This window comes from Sceloporus occidentalis, unplaced genomic scaffold, assembly GCF_023333645.1.
Source record: "Sceloporus occidentalis isolate IW3139 unplaced genomic scaffold, rSceOcc1.0.p SCAF_1, whole genome shotgun sequence".
NCBI classification, from domain to species: Eukaryota; Metazoa; Chordata; class Lepidosauria; order Squamata; family Phrynosomatidae; genus Sceloporus; species Sceloporus occidentalis.
Window position 1 is genome coordinate 250098851 of NW_028316981.1, and position 26205 is coordinate 250125055.

At 40.4% G+C, this 26205-nt stretch overlaps 1 protein-coding gene across 7 annotated transcripts in view; it reads right to left on the reverse strand.

The window, feature by feature from the left end:
• CSNK1G3 (casein kinase 1 gamma 3) overlaps positions 1 to 26205 on the reverse strand; it is a 79715-nt gene that overhangs the window by 50527 nt on the left and 2983 nt on the right. For 6 of the 7 annotated variants that reach the window (XM_089491582.1, XM_089491603.1, XM_089491595.1 and 3 more), the window contains exons 2-5: positions 13770 to 13991; positions 12485 to 12586; positions 10945 to 11019; positions 8384 to 8815 (exon numbers count right to left, since the gene is read on the reverse strand). In XM_089491582.1, the coding sequence (XP_089347708.1) occupies positions 8384 to 8561 (178 nt within the window). In that variant the 5' untranslated portion in view covers positions 8562 to 8815; positions 10945 to 11019; positions 12485 to 12586; positions 13770 to 13991. The remainder of the gene's footprint in view (positions 1 to 8383; positions 8816 to 10944; positions 11020 to 12484; positions 12587 to 13769; positions 13992 to 26205) is intronic. The other variant, XM_089491574.1, reaches the window with a different exon arrangement.

Consider the following 26205-nt stretch of genomic DNA (forward strand, 5'->3'; position numbering starts at 1 on the left):
CCTAGAGTAGGAGTACCTCTTGGTCTCATTTGGGAGCGTTTCTCCCTCCCCTCCCTCCCTCCCTTCATAGAAGGGGGGGCACATTTGTTAAGTTCTCTTTCAAGTGGCTAGAAATCAGAGAGACAGGTTTAATTTGCATTACAGAAATAATGCAGTTCAACACTGCTTTAACTGCCATGGCACAATACTATGGAAATCTGGGATTTGTAGTTTTGTGAACTATGTAGCCTATCTCAGGGAGCTCTGGTGTGACAACAAACTACAAACCCCAGAATTTCATAGCACTGAGCCATGGCAGTTAAAGTGATGTCAAACTGCATTAATTCTGCAGTGCAGATTCAACCATAAATCATGTTAGTCTGGAATATCAGTATGCTAAGGGATCTTGTAGCACCTTTGAGACTAACTGTGTGAAAAAAGTTATAGCATAAGTTTTCATTGGCCTGTTATAGACTGCCAAAATAAAGCTGCTTCAGGTCTCTTTGGAGGTATGCTGTTTAAATGATGCATGCATCCTAAGAATCCGAAAGCTGCACCAAAGCTGCACTCCAGTGCTTAGGAATGGAGTGTGGCTTTGGTGTGGCCTCCAGACTCTTAGGATCCATGCATCATTTAAACAGCATACCTCCAAAGAGACCCGAAGCAGCTTTATTTTGGCAGTCTGTAACAGGCCGTAGACTTGCATCTGAGGTTTTGTGGAAGAGAATTATGGCAACCCTAATTGCACGAAACTTCTTTTGTACACCATTCTGGGACAGGACAGAGGGATGCCGAATGGAGAGCTGTGGGAAACAAACCATGTCTGTTCAGGCTTAGAGGCAAGAGACCTAGCATGGCTCCTCCAGCTTTGCCTCACCTTGGAACAGAGCAAAAGAACTCTGTCCTTCCCTTGCTCTTTTCCCTCTTTCAAAACTAAAATACTTGCCATGCCCACCTTTTCCCAGACACCAGCTGGTTGCAAGGCAAAAGGAAAAGTGTGTGTCGGGGGGGGGGGGGGCAGGCATGTGCTCTTCTTTTTGTTCAAGCCAGCTAGCCAGGGCAGAAGGGAATAGGCAGGCTCTTCCTCTTTTCCCCTTTGCACTGGATACTGTCCATGCTCTGGCAACTCTTGGGGTTTCCTTTTCCTGCCCCCTCCCTTTTATCCCCCTCTCCCTCCCTTTGCCAGGAGAAGCCTGCAGGAGGTGGAGGAGGAGGGCAGCTGCGGGAATATTTCTTGGCATGGGCAGGCAGCCCTTCCTTCCTCAGGTGGAAATCCTGCTGAGCTTGCCTGCCTTTCGGACAATGTTGTTCCTTCCATAAAAAAGCCTCCCTCTTTCACTTTCCCAAGCCACTCCCCAGCCTCACCTTCCTTCCCCCAAATGCAAATGTATTCAGGTTCTCTTTTAAACTTGAGCCCGTTAGCAGCAATTGTTGTTGTGTGCCTTCAAGTTGTTTTGACTCAGGGTGACCCTAAGGAGAACCTATCATGGAGTTTTCTTGAAAAATTTCTTCAGAGGGGGTTTGCTATTGCCTTCCCCTGTAGCTGTGAGAGTGTGACACGCCCAGGGTCACCCAGTGGGGTTTCATGGCAAGCAGGATTTCATTTACAGTTCCCATCCAAGTCCACGGACTTGAAATCCATGCAGGGGCAACCATCATTAACCTTAATAGGGCGTTCACCCATGGTGTGCGCCCTGCATGCACGTGCCCCATTCAAGTCCATGGAGCTTGAATATGCACAACATTTGGAACTCGTGGGGGGGACGGATCCCCTGCGAGTTCCAAGGGGTGACTGTATTTCATTTGCAAAATTACCCCAAAGCAGCCACTTCCCTTGCTTAAGAATCTTTGTTTTCTCTCCCCCCCCCCCCCCAGTAGAACAGTGGACCTAATACCAAGAAATAGGCATGGAGGGGCACTAGGGTTGAGACCCGAGAGGAAAGGGGGTGGTAGCCTGAAAAAGTATGGGGACCACTGCTCATATCTCTTTCTGAACAACCTTGCCTAGAAAGTAAGAGTTTGGAGATTGATGGAGCTTTCGATTTTGCTTTAACCTTCCTCATTACCCCAACCCAGCCAAAAAGGGGGGGAAAACCACACAGTAAACAAACTGATAAGAAGTGAGGGAAAATGGGGGAAGGGAGTATGTAGAGACCCCATGAAACAGAGGTGTGAGGGGTAAGGAGGAAGGGACTAGAACTCAGACAAAGAAAAGAGAAAAGAAATGGTCTGCAAAAGGTGGAGGAGCTTGAGTATGACCTTTCCTGGGCGAAGCAAGGAAAAGAATTGAAGAAGGATCAGGACACTGAATCACTCAAATTAATATATGATCCCTTGAGGGGCGACCTCGTCCAAGGAGCCCGAGTCGACTTGAGATGTGTCTCGTGTCTGATGAGTCTCGTGGTGGCACTTGGCTCAGTGGAGGAGCTCTGGGCTATGGACTCCAAGGCAGCAGATGCCGAAGTGGAACGGGAGGCAGCCAAGAGACAGGGCAGCCAAGAGACAGGAGTCACGTTTTTTTTCTGGCTTGAGGAGTCAGCGATTTACACAGGGCACAAGCCTTGGTATTGTGAGTCTCGCCGAGGCAAAGAAGGCACAACGAGTGGGGATCCTGCCCGGGGATTTAACCAGACATCGTGAGTTGAATCAAGTCCTTTAAGCAAAGTCGTTTGACATGCAGAACGGTCAACAATACATGGGAGGGGGTCAGATCAAGAATGGTCAAGATGGTCCATTAGGTCAAAATTCCAGTGAAAGAAGCAAGAAGCAGAAGCGAAGTTCCTAAAGCAGCTAACACAGCAGAAAGAAGGAACTGAGGAAAGAGTGGGAATGCAGGGGGCTTATAAGGGATGGGCGGAGCTACTGCCAAAAAGTTGCAAAGTTAACTTTGCCCAGTGATTCCAGAAGTTTTCTAAGCAGCACTGTGCAGGCGCAGTACAACCCATTTGTATGATTCACAGAGACCACAAAAAAGAAAATGTTTTTTTTTTTTAATATATATATATAGGAAGTGCAACACTGGCATTCTAAATGTAGTCAGGAAAAACTCAATTCCTGACTTAAAACAGTATGTTATCCCTTAACTGTGGCCTTAACCCCCAATATGCTGGATTTCTTTTATCTAGTATATTAGGATTAAAAACCTAACAGCAGTCATGCTGGATCACACCAAAGGTCTAAGGTCCAACATTCTGCAGTGGCCCAGCATATGTGTATGGGAAGCCAACAAGCAAGAAATGTGTATAATAGCACCATTTCATTCATCACAGTTTATGAACCTTGTTTGCTGTTAACTGCCATCAACTATGATTTTTGGTGACCCTATGAATGAACCTCCAACTCCCCTTAATGTCAATAGCCCTGCTCAGGTCTTGCACATTCAAAGCTTCCAGGAGGAGAATGAAGGACTGAGCGAGGGAGGCCCCTCTAACATCTTGCCCCCCTCCAGTCCTGGACTAACTCAGCATGGGCATCAGCCCATAAAGCCTCAGGCGATACTAAGAAGAACATTATCTTGTTGCTAATTTTTAGTCTCTCCCTTTTTCAGGGTGTCAGATTGTAATCTTTTATTGTAATTTCTTAACTGTAATGTTGTAACTTGTTGTGCCGTATTTCCTTTATTATTTCATTGTTTATTGGCATCTGCTTTGTTATTTTTTTTAGAATGAGGGGTTGGAAATGAGGATTTCTTTTTGATAATTATTGATTTGAATGTATGTGTTAGGCTTTTGTCATTACTGAATTGTTACGATATTACTGTTGTTATTATTATTATTCTGTTTTTGCTATGTATTGCTATGTTACATTTGTTTATTATTTTATGTTTATTTTATTGTTTCTTGCTATTGCTTTATCTCTACTGTTGTAAGCCACCCAGATTCCCAGTGATTGGGCGGGATATAAATAAATACTATTATTATTATTACTTAGGAATCTTGTCTAGTTCCTTCATAGCGGCCCTTCCAGGGCTTAGTCTTCTTCCAATTTCTAGACTGCAATCTTATTAATGATTGAGCAAAGATATGAAAAACTTTGAACTATGTATTTCAATCTTCATAGTAGCAAAGAATCACATAATCCTAAAGTTGGATGAGACCAGAAGGCCCATCCAGTCCAACCTCCTGCCATGCAGGAATACACAATCAAAGCACCCCTGACAGATGGCCATCCAGCCTCTGTTTAAAAACCTCCAAAGGAGATGCAACCATACTGCAATGGAGTGTGTTTCACTGTCAAACAGCTCTTACTGTCAGGAAGATCTTCCTCCTGTTGAGATGGGATCTCTTTTCCTGTAGTTTGAACCCAATGCTCTGTGTGCTAGTCTCTGGAGCAACAGAAAACAAACTTGCTCCATCCTCTTATGGTATTCTTTCAAACATTTAGCACTGCTAGCATGTCACCTCTTAACCTTCTCTTCTCCTGGCTAAACACAGTCAGCTCCCTAAACCACTCCTCACAGATCATGGTATCCAGACCTTTCATCGTTTTAGTTTTCCTCATCTACTTTAGTTATCCAAATAATCTATGAACATTTTTGTAAGGATGAGCTATTTCAACAATTTTCTTCCTGATGTAAGAAAATCTTCGAAAACCATGCCTTTTTTCAAAGACTGTTCACAATATGGGATTTATTCTGTACAAAATTCAAACTTGGTTGTTTTGCTCAGATAACATTTACAGTATTTTCTGTGCAGGAATTAATATCAATACTGAAATATTATTTTCCATGCAGAAAATACTGCTTCTGTACAGAAAATGCTGTGATTGGGGATTTATTCAGTATAAAATTCATACATGGTTGATTTGCATAGAAAACAATTTTCTGCACAGAGAACAACATTTTCTGTGTGGAAAATAATTCTTGCATAGAAAATGCAGTAATTAATTAATTTAATTTGTTTTAATTATATACCGCTATTCCAAAGATCATAGCGGTGAACAGCAAGTAAGCTAATTTGCCCCCAACAGTCTGGGTACTCATTTTAGCGACCTCGGAAGGATGCAAGCCTGAGTCGAGCTTGGGCCCTTTTGCTGGTCTTGAACTCGCAACCTTGTGGTTTTGAGTGAATGGCTGCAGTACAGGCATTTAACCACTGCGCCACCAGGGCTCCAGTATTTTATGAAAATCAACCAATGTGAATTTTCTGCAGAATAAATATCCAGTTACACCATTTTCTACAGAGGAAACAGTATTAATGCATGGGGGGGGGGGGGTGCTCAGCACACAACTATGTGCAAATTTTGTGCAGAATAAGACCCAAAGTGCAAAGAATAAGTCCCAAACTCATAAGTCCAGGATTCTTCTGATCAGGGTTGTTCAATACTCGACAATCATGTTTTTCTATAATTTTCTAAATATTTTCAAATATTCTTTTCATTTCTACACCAAATACTGAATACTGATTTAGACTGAAGGAGGGTAAAATCAAAACTATGCTAAACCACAAAGCTCACCACGGGCCTTTTCAACCTCAGATATTGAGATGGTTATAGAGAAAGTTGTTATAAAGGATAAAATTATTTAACTACATTCTTTGATAAAACAACAATGCAAATACAAGACATATTCTAGAAGAATAAATTACTGCCATGAGTCCTTCTGGTTCAGTTTAGAAGCATTGCTGGGGAAAAAAGGCCTTTCCTGGCCCTAAAATGACTCAAATTGCTAAACATGCTGAAATTTTTCTCCATAGGTTGCACTGGTAGGTATCTGGGAGCAAAGAGTTCAATTTTTTTTCCAGGCAATAGTTTTCCAAGATCCCCAAGTCGGAATTCTAGCCCCAAGGGCCCCCAACCTCCCAATGGTTTCCCAAACTAGATGGACGAGCTTTTCATGCCATTGTCTTTTCATATAAAGAGGTGAAGAGAGAAATATGAAAAGAGGAGTATGCATCCTCCTCCGTTAGCAGACTGCCCACATTTTATTCAACAGCAAATAATGATTTTCTAGTTCACTATTCACTGTCAGTTTGCTTTTGTGTACAAAATCCTCTATGCAGGAACAATGTGTTCTCTTCTATTCTAATCCAGGTAATTTTAGTATTTGTTTGCAACCAGTCTGAAACAATCCTCTATATATGTGTCCCACTATCATCTATTTGGGAGTGGGGAGCAATAGTGCCCAAAGAATATTTTCAAACTGCCTGGATTAGAAAACAGCAACCACATTCCTGCTACATGGCTCTTAATAATGGGCAAAACTGGCAGTTTGCTGATTGAAACATATCACTTCATTGACACACAAAGCTGGAAGCACAGAACAAGTGTTAGCAACCTTTCGCCACATAATTATATCCTCAAAAGAGTTTCCATTGTGCCCAGGGGTTCCTTATATGGATCCACTGGCAGACTGTGACAGTGACTGGAGCTAGCATATACGTGCTCTGAAATGGAAGCTGCCTTGAATCTTATGCTGGAAAAAGGCACAATATAACTTAAATAAAATAATGAATAAAATATCTCCACAGTAGGAGGGACCAGCTTGGGTAGACTGCACAGAAGGCTCTGATTGGTGTCTCAAGACAATTTGTACACTTTGCAAAAGACTTTTGAGTGGCACCTTTTAGATGGCATGAAGCACTTCTCAGTCCCAGAAGTGACCTGCATGTAATGTCGTTTCATACCAAACAAACACAGTGAAGAGATATATATTTTCTTTTACTGGTTTAAGAGCAGTTTGTTTTCCCATTAGAGCTCTAATTAAACCAAGGATGGAAGGGACAACACTGGGGCAGCAACAGGAGAAAATATTTTCTTTTTAAAAGACAGCAATGTCAAACTTGAGACCTTTTCCCCCAACAATGGAAGTCATTCTCAACAGGGAAGAACAGATAAATGTAACAGAAATTGGACTAAAAGCAAGAGAGGTTCTACTCTGGTTGAAAGGCATAGATGAAATGGAGGGGAGAGTACCTGCCCTGAGCATAGTGCAAAGATCTATGTGATAGTGCTTCTCCTGGGTGGCATGAATTAATCAATTTCAGGTGCCTAATATTTCATGTTGTTGGATCTTCAGTTAATAAACCAGCTAGTGCACCCTTGCTATACCAGCTTTAGTGTTATTACTGTCATTTATTCTACCACAATTTTTCCTTTACATCTGAAAGAGGGAACTACTATTTCACACTGTAGTTTACTAGATGATCTCACTTGCTAGTTGGACCAACATTAAATCATAACCCCAGTTGGAATTATGATGGCAAATCATAGTTTAAAGAAACAATGGTTCACAGGGATTGGGTCGTGTACATGAGAGAAAAGAATTCACTCTTATATTTTTTCTTGACTTAACAAACAATGGTTAATTAAGTTAGAAGGTAAAAACAGCTAACCTACTGTATACAAGAATCATGTTATCGAAACTAATGGCTTATTGCTGTGGTAAGTAATTCACTGCTGCCCAGATGTTCTGAATTACAACTTCCATAATTCCCAGCCACTAACCATGCTGGGTGGAACTGGTGGAATTTACAGACCAAGGAAAGCATCTGGAGGATACCTGATTGCTTACCTCCAAATACCCTCCTCCAAGTCCAACATAAGTCCAAGAATGTAAAGAAAGCTGGGCCATTTCTATTTCTTGGACTCCACACAAATCAAGACCAGTCTACACTGGTTAATCCAAGAGAAAGTTTAGTACAGGGATCAGTCTGCAATGATGAGTATCAAAACTCAGACATGAATTCATCCACAGCATGCAAAACTGTATCACACTACTCTACTATTTACATATGTCAGAAGCCAAACTAAAATGTTCCAACATTAATTTTGCATAGTGACGCTACTGGTAGGCTAGACTATTGTCTAAATGAACACCTCTAAATTCTTTTGATACAGTACAGTCGGCCCTTCTTATACACGGATTTTTTATACACGGATTCAAGCATACACGGTTTGAAAATGTTCCAAAAAAGTATAAATTTACCTTGATGTTCCATTTTTTATTAGGGACACCGTTTTGCTGTGTCATTATATTTAATGGGATTTGAGCATACACGGATTTTGTTATACACGGGGGATCTTGGAACCAAACCCCAGCGTATAACAAGGGTCCACTGTACCCTTCTTTTATGCGGGGGATCTGTTCCAGACCCCCCCCCACGTAAAAGAAAAAGCACATATGCTTGAGCCCCATTATAAGTAATGGGGGCTTGTGCTTGTGGCAGCCCGCAGTGGCGGTGGTGCGCGTGCACCACAGGCGCACACACCATTGTTTCTTCTGGTGCACGCCACTGCTTCTTCCGGTGCTACTTTCAACGTATGCTGAAAGCAGCATATAATGCGCCCGCATATGACACGGGCACACCATATAAGGTTAATATTAGGCATTAACTAAATTTCGCAATACATAATGACGTATAAAACGCTTTACTGGTAGGTAAATCTTATATGAAGGGAGTCTTACCTAATCGTAGCTCTCCAAAATTGCCACAGCCAATTTTTTTTCCAACTCTGAAGTTAGGTCCAACCATTAACACTCCAGAATTTGATGAGCTGCTGCCTCGTGGATTATGACTTGATCGTCCGCTAGGCCTTGCCATTCTATCATCCGGTTTGTCTTTGTCTTTCTTTTTGCTTTCCATATCAAGTTTATGGTACTCCACTTTGAATGTCTTTCCCCAATCAAGATAGGCAAAGTCAAATGGGGTAATGTAGAAATGGAAACATATCTAGTTAAGTGCTCCAGCTATTTACTGTAACTTAGGAAGCTGCTGCATGCAGTCACTGCTTGCGTATTCATCCCATTCGCAACGAGTTTTTCTGTGGTAGTTATTAAACCAAAATATACCCTCAGTAGGTCTTCTATCTGCACCATTTATTGGTATTTAAAGTGCTTCTGTAAGAAGAACAACAGTTTTTTAAGTGACATGAAAAATATGAAAGTATACATGCAAACAGAAAATAAAGTACAGTCGGCCCTTCACATATATGGCTTTGACTTTTGTGGATCTCATTATTTGCAAATTTGATTAATATGTTAATTAATATGTTAATTAATATTCCATGGTCATTTTCTGGCAGATATTAACCACAGAGTTGCTCTAGAACACCTAGAAATTCCTAGACAGGTATTCTCTCAGGTGGTTTTTTCACTTTCACGGGAGTCCTGTACCTCTAAGCCCAGCAAACGTGTAGGGCCCACTGTATATCATACAAAGAATAGAATTTAGCAGTGTTTATGTTAATTGTTTATTGGTTTCACAAAAACTCACATAAAAATCAGAGAATTTGTATATTGTCAATTTATTATTATTGTTGTTGTTGTTATTATTATTACATTTTATTTATAAAGCGCTGTAAATTTGCACAATTTAATCATTGCTGTACTGTACTTAAATACTACAATATTAGCAAAGGTTTGATACCTCGATTTACTATTCAACCTAGTCTAATATTGCCAAGACATTCTCTCTTTCACAAAATAGTCAAAAGACCTGCTGAGCTCCATATAGTATTGCCTCATTGCTGATTAAAATTGCCATCCACATCAACATATACCAAGATCAAATTTAATGCCTTAAATACTAAAATGCAAAAATCTGCTGGCTTTCACTGTCTCACCAGCTTTTTGTTGAACACTACTGCAATGGGCCCTTGATATCTACTGGAGTTTGTTTCCAGAACCTCCCATGGCTACCAAAATCTGTGGATGTTCAAATTGCTACATCATTGTTCACCACTGCTACAATGCTTTAGCAAAATGGTGTCCCCTATACAGGTTGAGTCTCCCTTAACCAAAATGCTTGGGACCAGAAGTACACTCATCCCTCCATATTTGTGGCTTTGATATTTGCGGATTTCATTATTCACGGATTTGATTAATATGTTGTCTCTAGGAATATCTAGGTCTATGGTCAACTTTAACTAAAAGTTGCACTGAAAGACCTAGAGATTCCTAGAGAACACTCTACTAGGCATTTGTACTCCTCCAGTGCAGTTTTATGGTCAGTGTCTGTCAGACGTTGACCACAGAGTTGCCCTGGAGGACCTAGAGATTCCTAGAGAGGTGTCCTCCTCTAAGGTAAAAACACAGTGTTTTTGTTACAGTGGACCCTTGTTAAACATTTTCAAACCGTGTATGCTTGAATCCGTGTATAAAAAATACACGGCTGACTGTATTTGTGGTTTTTCGATATTCACAGGGGTCTTGTGCCCCTAACCCTGGCGAATAAGGAGGGACAAGTGTATTTTAGATTTTGAATTATTTATTTATTATTTTGGAATACCCATATTTGCATATATGTACATAATAAGATAACTTGGAGATAGGACCCAGGTCTCACCACAAAGTTCCTTTTCCTTTCATATACAGTAGACCCTTGTTATATGCTGGGGTTTGGTTCCAAGATCCTCCGTGGATAACAAAATCCGTGGATACTCAAGTCCCATTAAACATAATGATACAGCAAAATGGTGTCCCTTATAAAAAAATGGAAAATCAAGGTTTGATATTTGAAATATATATATATATATATATATATATATATATATATATTTCCAAATCGTGGATGCTTGAATCTGTGTATAAAAAAATCTGTGTATAAGAAGGGCCAACTGTACATTTTATAAATACAGCTAATATTCAATATTTTTAATAATTTTGTACATGAAAAAAAGTTTGTGTACACTGATCTATCAGGAAGCAAAGATGTCACTATCTCACCACCCATGAAAAAACTTTTGATTTTTGGAATATTTCATATTTTGGAATTCCGGATAAAGGGAACTCAACCTGTGTAAAATGGCAAAATCAAGATCTGCCTTTTGGATACTTCAGTACCTTGCTGAATAGATCCATTGTTTGTGCTTTTACATTTTTTAACCACAAAATAAGCTGGTCTTCCATATCCACATTTTAACCTGAACTGAACTCCCCAAGCATACTGCAGAGTCCCTACATCATCCAAATGTCCAACGTTTTATAAACATTTTACACAAAAGAGAACATTTACAAGTCAAACTTACCCAAGAAAATTTTCCAGCATTCATAGCTTTTTCCTCCATGACAATCCACATACCATTTTAAATGTCAGTAACATTCTGGGGGGAAAGTGCACTTGAAATTAGCAATGAATTTTGATAGTTTGATCATTTCTGTTATGATTATTCATCTTGGTCCTGTCAGTGTTTTACAATTTAGTCATTCAAATACTTATATAAAATATGTGAGCGAATATTGAGAATTAGACCAGCAATGTATTTTCACCCAACCTGCATGAAATATTACATTGTTCCACATTGTAAGCTCCATAAAAACCTGGCCAAAATTCTATTTCCCTATTTCTTCATAGTAAAAAAATTACAACAAATTACACAGCCTAACATTTAACTACTTCCTTGTTCACATTCAAATATTTTGTCATTAAAAATGTACTCTCCACTCCAGAGGACTGGGACATATAATCTAACTGGAATGAGATCTCTAAATAAATAAATAAATAATCACAGTCCAGTTGGATAACACTATTAACGATAAAAGTATCAAGCCTAAAGGTCCTACTGAAGAACTATTGTGGCTTCTGCAAAGTATCACTAATGTTTTAGAAATCTCCAACTCCCAACAAGGAGCAAAATAAGGGTCTTTTGACCTGGCCTCACTATGTGCAGTACCAAATAAAGCTATAAAATAGGCTTTACTGGTGTCCTGCAGGAAAGGAAGCATCACAGTACTTTAAATTTTAGCATCACTTCACAGAAAATGATAGGTATGGGCTCCTAAACAACAGAAGAACATAATACATGACCAAGAAGAAATAAAAAGATTATGGAAACAATACACAGAAGAGATATATAAAAGAGATGATAGAATAAATGACACATGGGAAGAATAACAGTACAAAAGGTAGAGGTTTCCCCTTTGACAAGATTCTCTTGTGACTGACTGTAGGGGGCAATGCTCATTTCTGTTACTAAGGCGAGGGAGCCAGCGTTGTCAAAGACGCTTCCACTGTCGTGTGGCCAGCATGATTAAACACCGAGGCACATCGAACACTGCTACCTTTCCACCAAAATGGTACCTGTTTATCTACTTGCATTTTTACATTCTTTTGAACTTATAGGTTGGCAGAAGCTGAGACTAGTGACAAGAGCTCACTCCATCATGCGGTACTTGGGTCTCGCACTGCCAACCTTGCTGTCGTCAGAAACAGCGTCTGAACTGCTAAGCTACACTGTCCCTTGAAATAGCATAAAGATGAACCCCAATTTTTAGAATGTGAAGTCAAACTGCACTCAAAGCAACTGGGAAGAATAACTCACCAGGTAGAGATTGCATACCAACAGAACTGCTACAATCTACAGAAGCAGATTCTACTTTAGTTCTGACTAAAATCTACCAACAAATATAGAAAACAAAACAAAAATGGCCCACGGACTAGGAACAATCAACACAGACTCCCATGCCCCCAAAAAGGAAATACAAAAAAGCTGAATAACTACAGGACCATTGCATTAATTTCCCATGCAAGCAAAGTCATGCTCAAAATTCTGCAACAAAGACTCCTACCATATGCAGAGCTGGAAATTCCCAAAGTGCAAGGTGGGTCGCAGGAAAGAAGAGCCACCAGAGATCACATTACAAGCATACACTGGAGTGTACCAGGGAATTCTAGAAGAAAATTAGTATGTGCTTTATAGACAACAGCCTTTGTATAAACCACGAAACGCTATGACTTGCCCTTAAAGAAATGGGAGTACCATCACATTTGATTGCCCTGATGTGTAACCTGTATTCAGGACAAGAAGCTACCATCAGAACAGAATACAGGGAAACAGAATGGTTCTCAATCGAACAGGGAGTCAGACAAGACTGCATTCTATCACCCTATTTGTTCAATATGTATGCAGAAAATATCATAGGTAGAGCAGGTCTAGACTCAGAAAGAGGAGGAGTAAAGATAGGAGGAAGGAACAATATACAAATGACACCATACTACCAGCAGAAAATAACAAAGATTTGGAACAATTACTAAATAAAGTGCAAATGTAGACTTACTGCTGAACATTAGACGGAGTACGCTCTCACCACTAAGTGAACAAAAATGACGACCATGGAAGATTTACATAAGTTTAAAGTAGACAAGGAGGAAACCAAAATAGTTAAAAGATTTCCCATATCTTGGATCAATCATTAATCAGACAGAGATTGCAATCAAGAAACCAGAGGAATACTTGGATTGGGAAGAGCAGCTATGAAAGAAATAGATAAGCTCCTAAAGTGCAAAGATATACAACTGAACATTAAAGTTAATCATCAAAACCACAGTATTTCACATCATCTTGTACAGATTTGAGAGCTGGACAGTGAAGAAAGAAAAGTAGAGAAAGAGACAGAGATAGAAAGAAAGTAGAGCAGCACTATAAGAGTGCAGTAATGTGGCCAGCCCTTATCACACTGCACTCTTATAGCACTTCTATTCCACCTTGACTGCTCTGGCTGCCTCCTGTTGCATTCTGGGATTTGCAGTTTAAGGAGGGGGGCATTTAGCATTTTCAACCAGAGAGCTCTTAGGCCTCATTGAACTACAAACCTCAGAATGGAACAGGAGGAAGCCAGAACAGTTGAAGTGGAATAGCAAGATCACTCTACATACTGAGTATACAGACTAACACTTCATTCCAAGCATGAACAGAAAAAGGTAGCTATTACAGCAGCCTCTGGTCCCTCCTGATATTTTAGACTTCAGTCCCCATAACCCTGAACACTGACCATGGGGTTTATGGAAACTAAAATCAAAAACATCGAGGACCAAAGGAAAACTACCATCTTGCTGCATTATTTGGGTAATTACCTTCAACATCACGTCCGATTTGTGATTTTCAAACCACTCATCAAATTTTTTGTTGTTCCTATGTGCATTCAACACAACTTCAAGTTATGACAATACGATCGTAGAGTTCTCTTGGGAAGCTTTATTCAGAAGAAGTTCCTTCTTATAAGGGTGAAAGTGTGTGATTTGCCCAAGGCCATCCAGTGAGTTTCCATGCGATTCAAATCCTGCTCTTCTGGAGTCCTAGTCCAAAAGACAAACCATGGTTGCTATTAGACAAATTTTTGGAATGTGCTAATATAAGATTACTTATTTATATCAACAAAAACCTATCAAATTAAGCATATTACATGATTACTCCAGATTCTTCCTGCTTAAAATACTAATACTCTTTCATATACTGGTGCTAAGTTTAATTTTGTAAATTGTTCAAACAATGAGAAAAAAAATCTTTAATATGATCATACTAAGTTTTACAGGTTTGAAATTTTTAAAGATGGATGGGTTTAAAACTGAAAAATATGAAGTGGACAAAGTATGGTCCACCAGAGAGAAAGGGAGAATAGGTGGCCACAGCCTAACCAACACAGCCAATGGAGCATGTAGGAGGGAAACGTATCAGCAAAAGGGGTGTGGGCATAAGCCCTTTGAATCAAGGATCTAAACCAACTACTATTTCCTGGAAGCAGAACTTGGGACAACGTAGTCCCAGAAGTCAACTTACCATGTTCTTGCTCTGGGTCCTGGCGCAATTTAACTTCAGTCTGTAAGAACTCCAATATATTTTAATCCTTCTGTTTGATAGATGCCTGACTGGTGGCACTGGCTGTGATCTGGATCCTTATCTTGAAGTAAAGCTTGCGCTCAATGTATGAACACAAGTGGAACCAAAATGAAAAGGGCTCTACAAGCACCGTGTGTCCTGAGAAGCCAAGTAAAAGTTGCTGGCAATCGCTTCATGGTCTGCTTTTGTCATGAAAATGTCAACATGCCCTCCTTATGAAAAGGGTAGCCTCATCAACAGTAAGGAATACTGGGAACTGCAGTCCAACAATGTTTTGAGGGCCACACTTTGCCCACCCATCATTTAAACCTTAAATAGTCAATGGAATCTTTATTACATTAATGAATTTGTCTAATCCCAAATTACTAGCATTAACAAGAGAACACACAATTAATCAATGGAATTTAGGTAAATATTGACTTACCAAAGTTTCACCAATTCAGTTGGTTCAATCTAGTTGGAGCTAGCAACTGGATTTAGACTAATGTATATGTATAACAATATTAATAAGTTAATATACTAGTGAATCATGACTTCTGTGACTATGGCACGATACAGACGTGCAAAAAGTACGTAATAGGTACGTACTAGGGTTAGGAACCCTAGTACGTACAAAATGGCGGCACCCCTTAGACATGGGCACCGCCATTGGGACGTCACAACCGTGCCGCCTCCAAACGAAGCGGCGCGGAAGTGACGTCCTGATGCCGTGCGAGGGCGCCTGGGGCGCCCTTACAGCAGCACCGGAAGGAGCTCCGAAATGGAGCTCCTTCCAGGTTTGTGTCGCTGGGCGCAGCCTTTACATGGCTGCGCCAGCAACACAAATAAGAAAGGGGCTGTGCTGCCCCTTTCTCTTCGTCCCCTCTGCTGTCAGGTGTCCTTGGGGCATGAAGCCCCAAGGACACCCCTTTCCAGGTCGTGGGGAAGCAGCCTTGAAAGCGGCGGATTGGGGCCTCAGAGGCTGCCGCTGTGGCAGCTGAGGCTCCAATCCGGCGGGGAATGAGACAGGTGCAGGCCGCCCCAAAAGGGTGGTCTGTAAACCACCTATGTTGTCCTGAAATATGCTTCCAGTTATTAGTAGTTGGTTTCAATCTTCGATTCAGGAGGACTTATGCATATACTCTTTTGCCATCCTACATGCTCCGTTGTCTAGGTTGGTTAAGGCTGTTGGAAATTGCAGTCCAGCAACATTAATACAGTTAATATAGTTAAAACAGATATAAAACATTAATTTGGGATTATAAAGTACAAGGATTATACAATGATTGTATAAAAGTGTAAAATTTTAAGATGAATAGACCACAGATGGTATCTGATTAGTTACTTTGAAAAGTGAATAAATAAGCTTTTCAGAAATGAGTATTTTTTTCTGAAAAGCAAGAAAAAACATAATTTTAAAAGCAGGTTATTTTTATCTGCCCAGGAGGAAACTGAGTCCTTAAATTACTTGTTGATCTATGTGAAATGTGATCCTGTAATAGATTAGATTAACTTTTGTCTAACTACAGTATATCATCTGCTCAGCTTTCTGGTATTAAAACCTCCACAATTAAAACCTCCAAAGCAATCTAATCACTGTAAAGCAATCTCAATATAAATATTTGTTCAATTATATTTGAAATTTATGAACAACAGCAAATTCAAGTCTTACTAAACTCCAACATCTCATTCACTTTTTCCATAGCCTTGTCTCTCTAGGTAATGCAGTGGCTATTTTATATTATACACTACCATGGTTCAATACAAAAGCAAAACAATCTTGCTTTTGATCATCTCATATTTGCTACATCACATACCTTTTTCTATAATCCACCAGAATGCATGTCAAACTAAGCACGAAATTTGAAACAAGGGTACTTGCAGAGATCCCTGTGTTTAACACACTCCAGGAAACAACCCATCATCCAAAACAACATTAAAGTACCAGTATCTATGCAAAACAATATTACAGCATCATCAGCTAAACTACAGGAGTTTATTGTGTAAACATGCAGGGAAACAAGTAATTGTTTTCATATCCATATATACTTGAGCTATATACAATTTCTTACATTAGTAACATACTTTTAGGCACTCTGACTTGTTCAAAGTGTACTTTTCCTCAGATTGTTCACTTCTGTCCTAATCCAGCTCTCACTGTGCACAATTGGCAATCCACATTTGCATGAGCATCTGCATCCCAAAGCAACACTTATCTGAATGTGCATCAGCTCAATTTGTGGAATACTGTCAACTTACTCTCCATGCTGGATTGAAGCATTCACTTAATACAATACTATAAATGAACTACTAATTAATATCAATATAATCAATTAACGCCTCCTCCCATTACACGCATATATTAAATCTTGATGTTAATATATGCTAAAGAAATCTGAAGGAAAAAAAATCTAAAAACATGTTAGTCTTCAAAAGAGCTGCAGGACTTTAGAAATTCTGTACGTTTTTAGTACACTCCTACAAATGAAACCGCTAAGTACAGCTGGCCCTTCTTTGTACCTATAGGGCTGCAGCTCTGGGACCACCCGTAGGTACAAAGAAATACAAATAATCATATCCTATATTACTAAATGAAGAGCCAGTGTAGTATAGTGGTTTGAGTGTTGGACTAAGACTACGGTGATCAGGGTTCAATTCCCTGCTCGAGAATAAAACCCCATTAGGTGACCTTGGGCAAGTCACACTCTCTCAGCTTCAGAGGATGGCAATGGCATCCTGAAAAAACTTACCAAGGAAAACCATATGATGATGACAGCAACATGAATGTGCACACTTCAGCATGTCTACATTCATGTTACCCTCATTTAATAATATGGGGCAATCCACAAATGATCGAATTTGCATATCCAAACTCTGCAGATCTGAAAAGCCAGTAGTAGCTGTTGACAGAAAATGAAAGTCTTGATGCTCACCTATAACCCCCTTACTTAAGTCTACAGTCTACTGCACTTAAGTCTTCCAGATTCAAATTCCTTATTGAATTTCTGAAGCTGAAGAATTTGATAATACAGTAGTCTACTTCATTTGAGTGCTGCTTTATCATTCAACTGCTATCTACCTAGAGTGTCAAATAATAAATGCATGAATGAACAACCTTGATATGTATTATTATTATTATTATTATTATTATTATATTTATTTAAATCCCACTCTTTTCTCAGGACTGTGTATATAGCTAATCACTGGTTATCATTTCAACTGCAACAGTACCTACAGAAAGATGCAACTTTAGTGCTAACTGAAATATACCAACAAATATGGAAAACAAAGCAGTGGCCAACAGACTGGAAACAATCAATATACAGGTACATACTAATCCACAGGAAAGGAGATACAAAAGTCTGCAGCAACTATAGCACAGTAGCACTAATCTCACATGTGAGCCAAACAATGCTCAAAATTCTGCAACATAGACTCCACCATACATGGAGAGAGAAATTCCAGAGGTGCAAGTGGGGTTAAGGAAAGGAAGGAGCACTAGGGACCACATTGCAAACATGTGATGTTTAATGGAGCGCACCAAAGAATTAAAAAAAAAAAGTATCAGCATGTGCTTTATAGACTACATCAAAGCATTTGATTGCATAGATCACGAAAAGCTATGGAATGCCCTCAGACATGGGAGCACCACTACATCTGACAGTCCTGATGAGGAATCTGTACCAAGGACAAGAGGCCACCGTCAGAACAGAATTCAAAGAAACAAAGCGGTTCCCAATTGGGAAAGGGGTAAGGCAAGGCTGCATTCTATCACCTTACTTGTTTAACCTATATGTTGAAAATATCATAAGAAAAGCAAAATTAGAATCAGAAAAAGGAAGAGTGAAGTTAAGAGAAAGCAATATTAGCAACCTAAGATGACACCATATTAACAGAAGACATTCAGGAATTGGAACAGTTAATAAGGTAAGTCAAAGATGAAAGTTCAAAGGCAGTTCTGATGCTGAACATAAAGAAAACAAAAATAATGACTACAGAAGAAATACACAAATTCAATCTAGATAACGAAGAAATTGAACTAGTTAAAGAATTTCCATATCTAGGACAAAAGATTGACCAGAATGGAGACTGCAGTCAAGAAATAGGAAGACTAGGAATGAGAAGGGCAGCAATGAAAGAACTGGAAAAGATATTGAAAAGAAAAGAGATACAGTGCGCCCTTTTTTTATCCGGACCCCCCCCCCACGTAAAAAAAAAAACGCATATGCTAAAGCCCCATTGAAAGTAATGGGGCTTGTGTATGTGGCGGCAGCGTGGTGGTGCGGCAGTGAGCACAGGCCACAGACATGCACCCCATTAATCTAAATGAGACGTGCCGCCCCTTGCGCCCTGCACACTGCCACACAGCTTTCAGCATATGCTGAAAGCCACGTATAGTGCATCCACATATGACGGGGGCGCACTGTACAACCAAGAGCTAAAGTCAGAATGGTTCAGGCCACTGTATTCCCAATTACCATGTACGGATGTGAGAGCTGGATAGTGAAGGAAGCAGACAGAAAGAAAATCAACTCCTTTGAAATGTGGTGCTAGAGAAGAGTACTTAGGATACCTTGGACAGCCAAGAAGACAAAGAAATGGGTTTTGAACAGATCAGACCAGGGCTCTCCTTGGAAGCAAAAATGATCAAGTTGAGACTATCATACTTGTGCCACATGAGAAAGCATGGATCACTCGGAAAAAAACAATAATGCTAGGAAAGGTAGAGGGTAAAAGAAAGAGAGGAAGACCACAAACCAGATGGAAAGACTCAATCAGGGGGGTTGTGAGCAAGGGCTTGCAGCATCTGGGCAGTGCAGTGGAGGAGAGGGATTCTTGGAGATGTCTTTTCCATGGAGTCACCATGAGTTGGAAATGACTTAAAGGTAGCTAACAACAACAACAAAGAATCTTTTGTAACTTGAGAAGTCTGAATGCCAACAGAATCCAAGCTAATAAAATATATATTCCCTGTTAGTAATTCTAAGGGTTAACACCAACAACCTTTTCTCTATAAAAGGTTCTATAAATAAATAATTCATTTGATTCTTGTTTTCAACACATTATTTCTTGTTTTCCTAAACTTCTGATTATTCTCACCTGTGATTCCTATGTCCTCCAGATGTTCTGGACTTCAACTCCTAGAATTCCTGGCTGTTTGCTAAGTTGTCTGGGGCTTCTGGGGATTGAAGTCCAAAACACTTGGAGGTTTGAAGTTTGGGAATCACTAGTATAGATAGATGACTCCAAGTGCTACTATTCAAAAAGAATTGTGAAGCTATCTTCTCCTTTCCTCCTTAACCAATCTTTGGCAATGTAAAAAAAATTGGTTACAAAGGTAACATTCCCTGTAAAATTTCATAAAAGAGCAAAGCTGAGTACAGAATAAAAGTATCATTTGGGACAGAATTGCCCTGGAACACAATTAACTCAGTTTAATAAAATAAATGAATTTCTTAACACTCTTTCCATACGTTGCTGTGCACATACAGCAAAGCTGAAATGAATGAGAAAAAGTAAGTAAGGCGCTATACATACCGGCCTAAAGTGCACCCTCGTCACGTGCTAGGGGTTGGCCACCCGTACGTGCCTCACCCCTAGCACGTGACAAGAGCGTCAAAATGGCGGCACCCTGTACACACGGGCACCTCCATTTTGACATGACTGACTCTTAGCGTCTGCACATCCCCGCATCATTGTGACGCCGCAAGTGCGCCATTGGCGCACTGCAGCATCACAATCGCACCACAAGAAGAACCCGCTTTTAAGGGTTCTTTTTGCTGCGCAAGGGAGCAGTACGGTTAGTCCACTGCAGCTTCCTCGCACAGCAAAACAAGGTGTGGATAGATCGCCCTGTTTGGGCGGTCTGTATCCCGCCTAAATCTTCTTTAAAGCTTATTCCTTAATTATATGTGGAACATATCCCACCATTCCAGGTTGTAATATGGCGTCTCTCCACAGAGAAAGAAAGGCAAGCCAGCTCCATCAGGGCTTGCCTGAAAGAAGAACCCTCCCCTGCATCCACCATCATCCACAGGGAAAGGTAACCCAGCTCCATCAGGGCTTGTCTGAAAGAAGAGCCCTCCCCTCCATCCACCATCATCCACAGGGAGAGAAAGGCAAGCCAGCTCCATCAGGGCTTGCCTGAAAGAACAGCCCTCCCCTCCATCCACCATCATCCACAGGGAGAGAAAGGCAAGCTAGCTCCATCAGGGCTTGCCTGAAAGAAAAGCCCTCCCCACCATCCACCATCATTCACAGGGAGAGAAAGGCCACCCAGCTCCATCAGGCCTTGTCTGAAAGAAGAGCCCTCCCCCTCCATCCACCATCGAGAGGAAGAAAAGGGCAGGCCAGCTCCATTGGACCTAATCAGAGTAAGAAGAAGGGCCCTCCCTCCAGTCCATCTGCCATGGTCCAGGCCTCAGAGGGAGAAGATCTGCTGGACTTTCCCCCTTCCCCACTGCCATTCCCTTCTCCTTTTGTGTATTGTCTCTTTAGATTGTAAGCCTGAGGGCAGGGAAATAGTGTCATTCTCAGCAATGTAATGAAAGAGAAATCTCTATTCTGGCTCTCTAGTACTTTTCTTAGCACAACTACATGCTGCTTCGTACCCATAGACAACTATGTGTACCACAAACAGGGTCTACACTTGAAGATGCTGTTGATAATTTTCTGTAAATAGTTCCTGAATAATACTTTTTTGCCTGAAATATGTTTGATTGTTATTAAACAATCAACAGTATCTTGTGATGTAGTTTCGCCTTTTGATGCATTTGGTGGATGCTTTCCTCTTTTGTGAACGTAGAACTATCAACATTCATACACTTCAATTAAATGAACCATCTTGTGGATAAGATACTGGAATTAAGTGTGAGAAATTACTTTCAAATACATGAACTGTGAAGTTCACTTGAAGGCCTTGGGCCTGTTACCATTTCTCAGTCTAATTGTCTTCAAGAGTTCTGCAATGTAAATTGGTACAGTTGGTCTTCCGTTTCCATAGATTCTTTCTCCATGGATTCAACCATCCAGAGTATTAAATTATTTTTTAAAAAATATAAATTCCAAAAAGCTAATCTTGATTTTGCCATTTTATATATTTTACATTATAATCATGCACACCTCTGAGTAAATACTTGGTACATGCACCTTTGCAAGCAATGATAATTTCTATTCATGGATAAACCTGTGTTAGCTTTGCACATCTAGATCCCACCATTTTTGCCCATTCTTGACAAAATTATTCTGTCAAGTTTAAAGGGGACGACTGGTGAACAGGAACTTTCAAGTCTTACTATATATTCCCAATTGGGCTTTAACTCTGCCAGCAAAACATACAGCCAGTAAGACATTGTTTTTAAAGCAATCTAGTGTTGTTTCAGCAGTATGCTTAAGATCATTGTGGTGCAGGAAAATGAATGTCCTTCTGGTTCAAGGCACTTTGCAGACTGAAATAAGTTTCACTCTACAATTGTCCCACATTTGGCTCCGCCCATCTTGCCTCAATTGTGATTAATTTCCCAACCCATTTTAATGAAAATAATTCCTATAACCACCCATCATGGTTGACCACCCAGGGAGGTGGTGCAGTGAAATTTTTATTAAGATCCATAATCAATGCATCCTTCAGGGAGGGTAAATTTCCATCAACATTAAAACAAGCGGTGGTCAAAATGCTCTTGAAAAAACCCTCCCTTGACCCTCTGGTGAGAAATAACTATAGACTGGTCTCCCTTTTACCATTGTTGGGCAAAGTAATCAAGAGGGCAGTTGCCTTCCAACTTCAAGCTGCCTTGGAGGAAGCCAATTATCTGGATCCATTTCAAACTGGCTTCAGGGCAGGATATGGAGTTGAGACTGCCATGGTCGCCTTAGTCGATGATCTCCGTCTGGGCATCAACAGGGTAAGTGTGACCCTGTTGGTGCTCTTGGACATCTCAGCGGCCTTCAATACCATTAACCATGATATCCCTCTGGAACGCCTGAGGGAGTTGGGAATTGGAGGCACTGCACTTCAGTGGCTCCATTCCTACCTCTTGGGCAGATTCCAGATGGTGATGCTGGGAGACAGCTGCTCTTCTAAAAGAGAGCTGACTTCTGGTGTCCCTCAAAGCGCCATTCTGTCCCCCATGCTGTTCAACATTTACATGAATCTGCTGGGTGAGATCATCCAGAGACATGGGGCACAGTGTTATCACTATGCTGATGACACCCAAATCTATTTCTCTATGACTCCGACTGCTGCAGTGACTAAAGGTGTCATCTCTCCTTTGGATGCCTGTCTTGGGTCAATAATGGGCTGGATGAAGGAAAACAAACTCAAGCTGAATCCAGAGAAAACGGAGGTATTCTCGATAGATAACCCAAGTCCAGGGAAGGGGATTCGTCAACCAGTCCTAGATGGGGTCACACTTCCCCTAAAGGACGAAGTTCGCAGGTTGGGAGTGCTCCTGGACTCGTCCCTACAGTTGTCATCTCAAGTAGATGCGATGGCCAGGAGTGCTTTGTATCAACTTCAGTTGATATGCCAACTGCATCCCTACCTGGACAAAAAGGACCTTAAGGCAGTGGTACATGCACTGGTAATCTCTCATTTAGATTTCTGTAATGTGCTCTACATGGGGCTACCCTTATACCAAGTTCGGAAGCTTCAATTGGTCCAAAATATGGCCACCAGGTTGGTCACTGGTACATCTAGGTCTGACCACATAACACCTGTGTTAAAGTCTCTTCACTGACTGCCGATTAGCTTTCAGGCGCAGTATAAGGCATTGGTTATCATCTTTAAAGCCCTATATGGCTTGGGCCCAAGTTACCTGAAGGAACGCCTCTCCCTACATAATCCGCCCCACACTCCCAGAACATCTGGGAAGAATCTATTAGAATACCAAATGACTAGATTAACAACTTCCCATAGAGCTTTTACTGCTGCTGCTCCTAAACTGTGGAACGGCCTACCAGAAGAGATCCGTCTTATTACCACCTTAGATGTTTTTAAGAAGGCATTTAAGACGGATCTCTTCCAGCAGGCTTACCCACCCAACCTTGTATAGGAACCTCATTAAATAAAATGTTCCACTCCTTTGATTATGGCTGCCATGTTTGCTATGATTGTCATGCAATTTTATTAATAATGTCAGTACAGTGGTACCCCGGGATACGAATTGATCGCGTTACGAAATTTCCGGGGTACGAAAAAGTTAGATTGGAAAAAACTGTTCCGGGTAACGAAAGATTTTTCGGGTTACGAAATTCATTTCGGCGCGTTTCGGCGCGAAATTCAAATGCGAAGCGCGGCTAGCGGCTTTCCAGCGCTAACGGAAAGCCTTTTCGGGTTGCGAAATGTATCGGGTTACGAACGGCGCCGCGGAACGAATTAATTTCGTAACCCGAGGTAGCACTGTATTTTATTGATTTATTTTTGTATTTGTATTTATTTTATCGGATGTAATCCTGCCTTGATCCACAGGGAGAGGCGGGAAATATAATGTATTATTATTATAACAACTGCCATGCTTTACTATGGGAATGGTATTCTCAGCACAATGTATACTGTCAACTTGTGCCACACATAAGATGCCATAGCAAAACCAAAAAAAAAAGTTTTGTTCTCATCGGACCACCTTTCCCCACAGGTTTGATGTACCTCCCACAAGCCTTTGTGTAAATTCCAGATAGGCTTTGATACAGGCTTGTTTCATCATCAGTTTGTTTCATCTTGCCACTCTTCTGTAAAGCTGAGCTTTGTGGAGCATACAGTTTCTACCATCTGAGCCATAAATCTTGTCAGTTCTTTGAGTTACCATTACCCTCTTGCTGTTCTAACTCATGACCTCCTTACTTGGTCATTGATTTTTGGTGGACAGTCAAGACCAACCCACTAAGCTATTTTTTTTTCAATTTTGTAATGTTGGATTTAGTGGCAGTCCAGGGAATGTTCATAATTTTAAAAAATTAAGTGTCAGTTCTGATAGGTACTTCTGCACAACTTTATCTCATACCATGCACCCTTGCCTTATGCGGGGGATCCATTCCGGACCCCTCCGCATAAGGCAAATAGTGCATATACTCAAGCCCCATTGAAAATAATGGGGGTTGTGCATGATGTGCTGTGCGCCCGCCACAGGCACACCCCATTGCAATCCCATTGTGCAGCTTTCAGTGTAAGCTGAAAGCCACGTAAAAGGCGCCGTGTATGAGACGGGCGCACTGTACTTCTTTTGGTAATTCCTTGATCTCCATGTTTAAAAATACTCTCCGGCCAACTCTTACAGAAACATGTTATTTAATATGAGATCATGTGGCAATGGAACTGCACACAGGTGGACTCCATTATTGTACTTATATGACATCTAGAGGCAGAGGGTTGCACCACAGCATATTTTGATATGTCAGCGCAAAAGGGAATGATACTTTTGCAGCCAACAGATGTTAGTCTGTTTTATTTATTTTTGTGTCACAACAAAACCTTTTGTACCTTCTAGGTGTTGAGTATCCTGTATACCTCAAGTGGCAACAATGCCAATTAAATACAAATCAATTCTAGATATGGGAAAGATAAAGGCACTGTAAAACCCACTGAGTTCAATGGAATATCCTTCAGATAAATGTGTACAGGAGCTTGGCCTGCATCATAGAAAGAAGGCACCTGTTGAGTGATCTGTTGAGTAAAACAAAAAGACCCTAAATATTGTCACATTTTAGTTACATATACAGTACAAGGCAACAGCCACGCTGAATGTTTTTTAAAAAAGAAATATACTACTGTTGACGTAATATGGACAACTTGAAGCAGGAACTGTATCAAAGCAGAACATGAAGATGTTTTTCTTAAATTTAAGTCACATAATTTCTGTTCTTCTAACAATGTGTGAACCTGTACATTATTAATCTCTTAAAAGGATCTCAATTTCTACAAGGCAATTTCAATTACTTTCCACTGCTTCCACTCCTAGTAACTTAAAGTAAGCATGACTTTATCATGATAAGATACAAGTCTTTATCAGACAATCTAGTTATAGCATATCAAATGTGTTTCCATTATCTTTGTGTCATAGCTAGGGGATGGATGTATCACAACTAAATCCTGAAGTTATTATGCAGCTATATTACAACCACCTGAGATCTTCACCACAATCACAATCTGGAATTGAAGCAAATGATTGTAACACTCTACATTTATACCTACTAGAATATAAAGACTGTTGCATATTAGTCTGTTTTATATGTTTGGTTCAGTGCATACCAGAATGCTGCCCCTCCATAATGACTAGAGTTTCCCAGCAGCATGGTATACTGCTACATCCAAGCACACCTACTCTCTGCTTTTTAAGTAAAAGGTTCTGGCAGCCACAAAACCAAAAGCCCCTCTGAAGTTGTTCTGCAGAATTCCTTAGTTTTAGTTTGAAAGTGGTTCAGGGTCTGATTGATGTAGGAGATTATAGGCAAAATTATGTCACTGTCTTTCAGACTTTGATAGAAAGAAAAAAGTCTTATTTAAAAGTTTCTGGCAAGTTATTACATGGCAGGTATTAAAACAAGGAAGGAGGTTCAGAACTTGTCACACAGCCTTATCTAACAGTCTAGCAAGAAATCTGGTTAAATCTGATTTGCTTTACAAACAGAAAAAGGAGAAGCTTGACACAACTGTTATGAAGGCAGCATGAACAATAAGCACTTGACACTGCTGAAAAT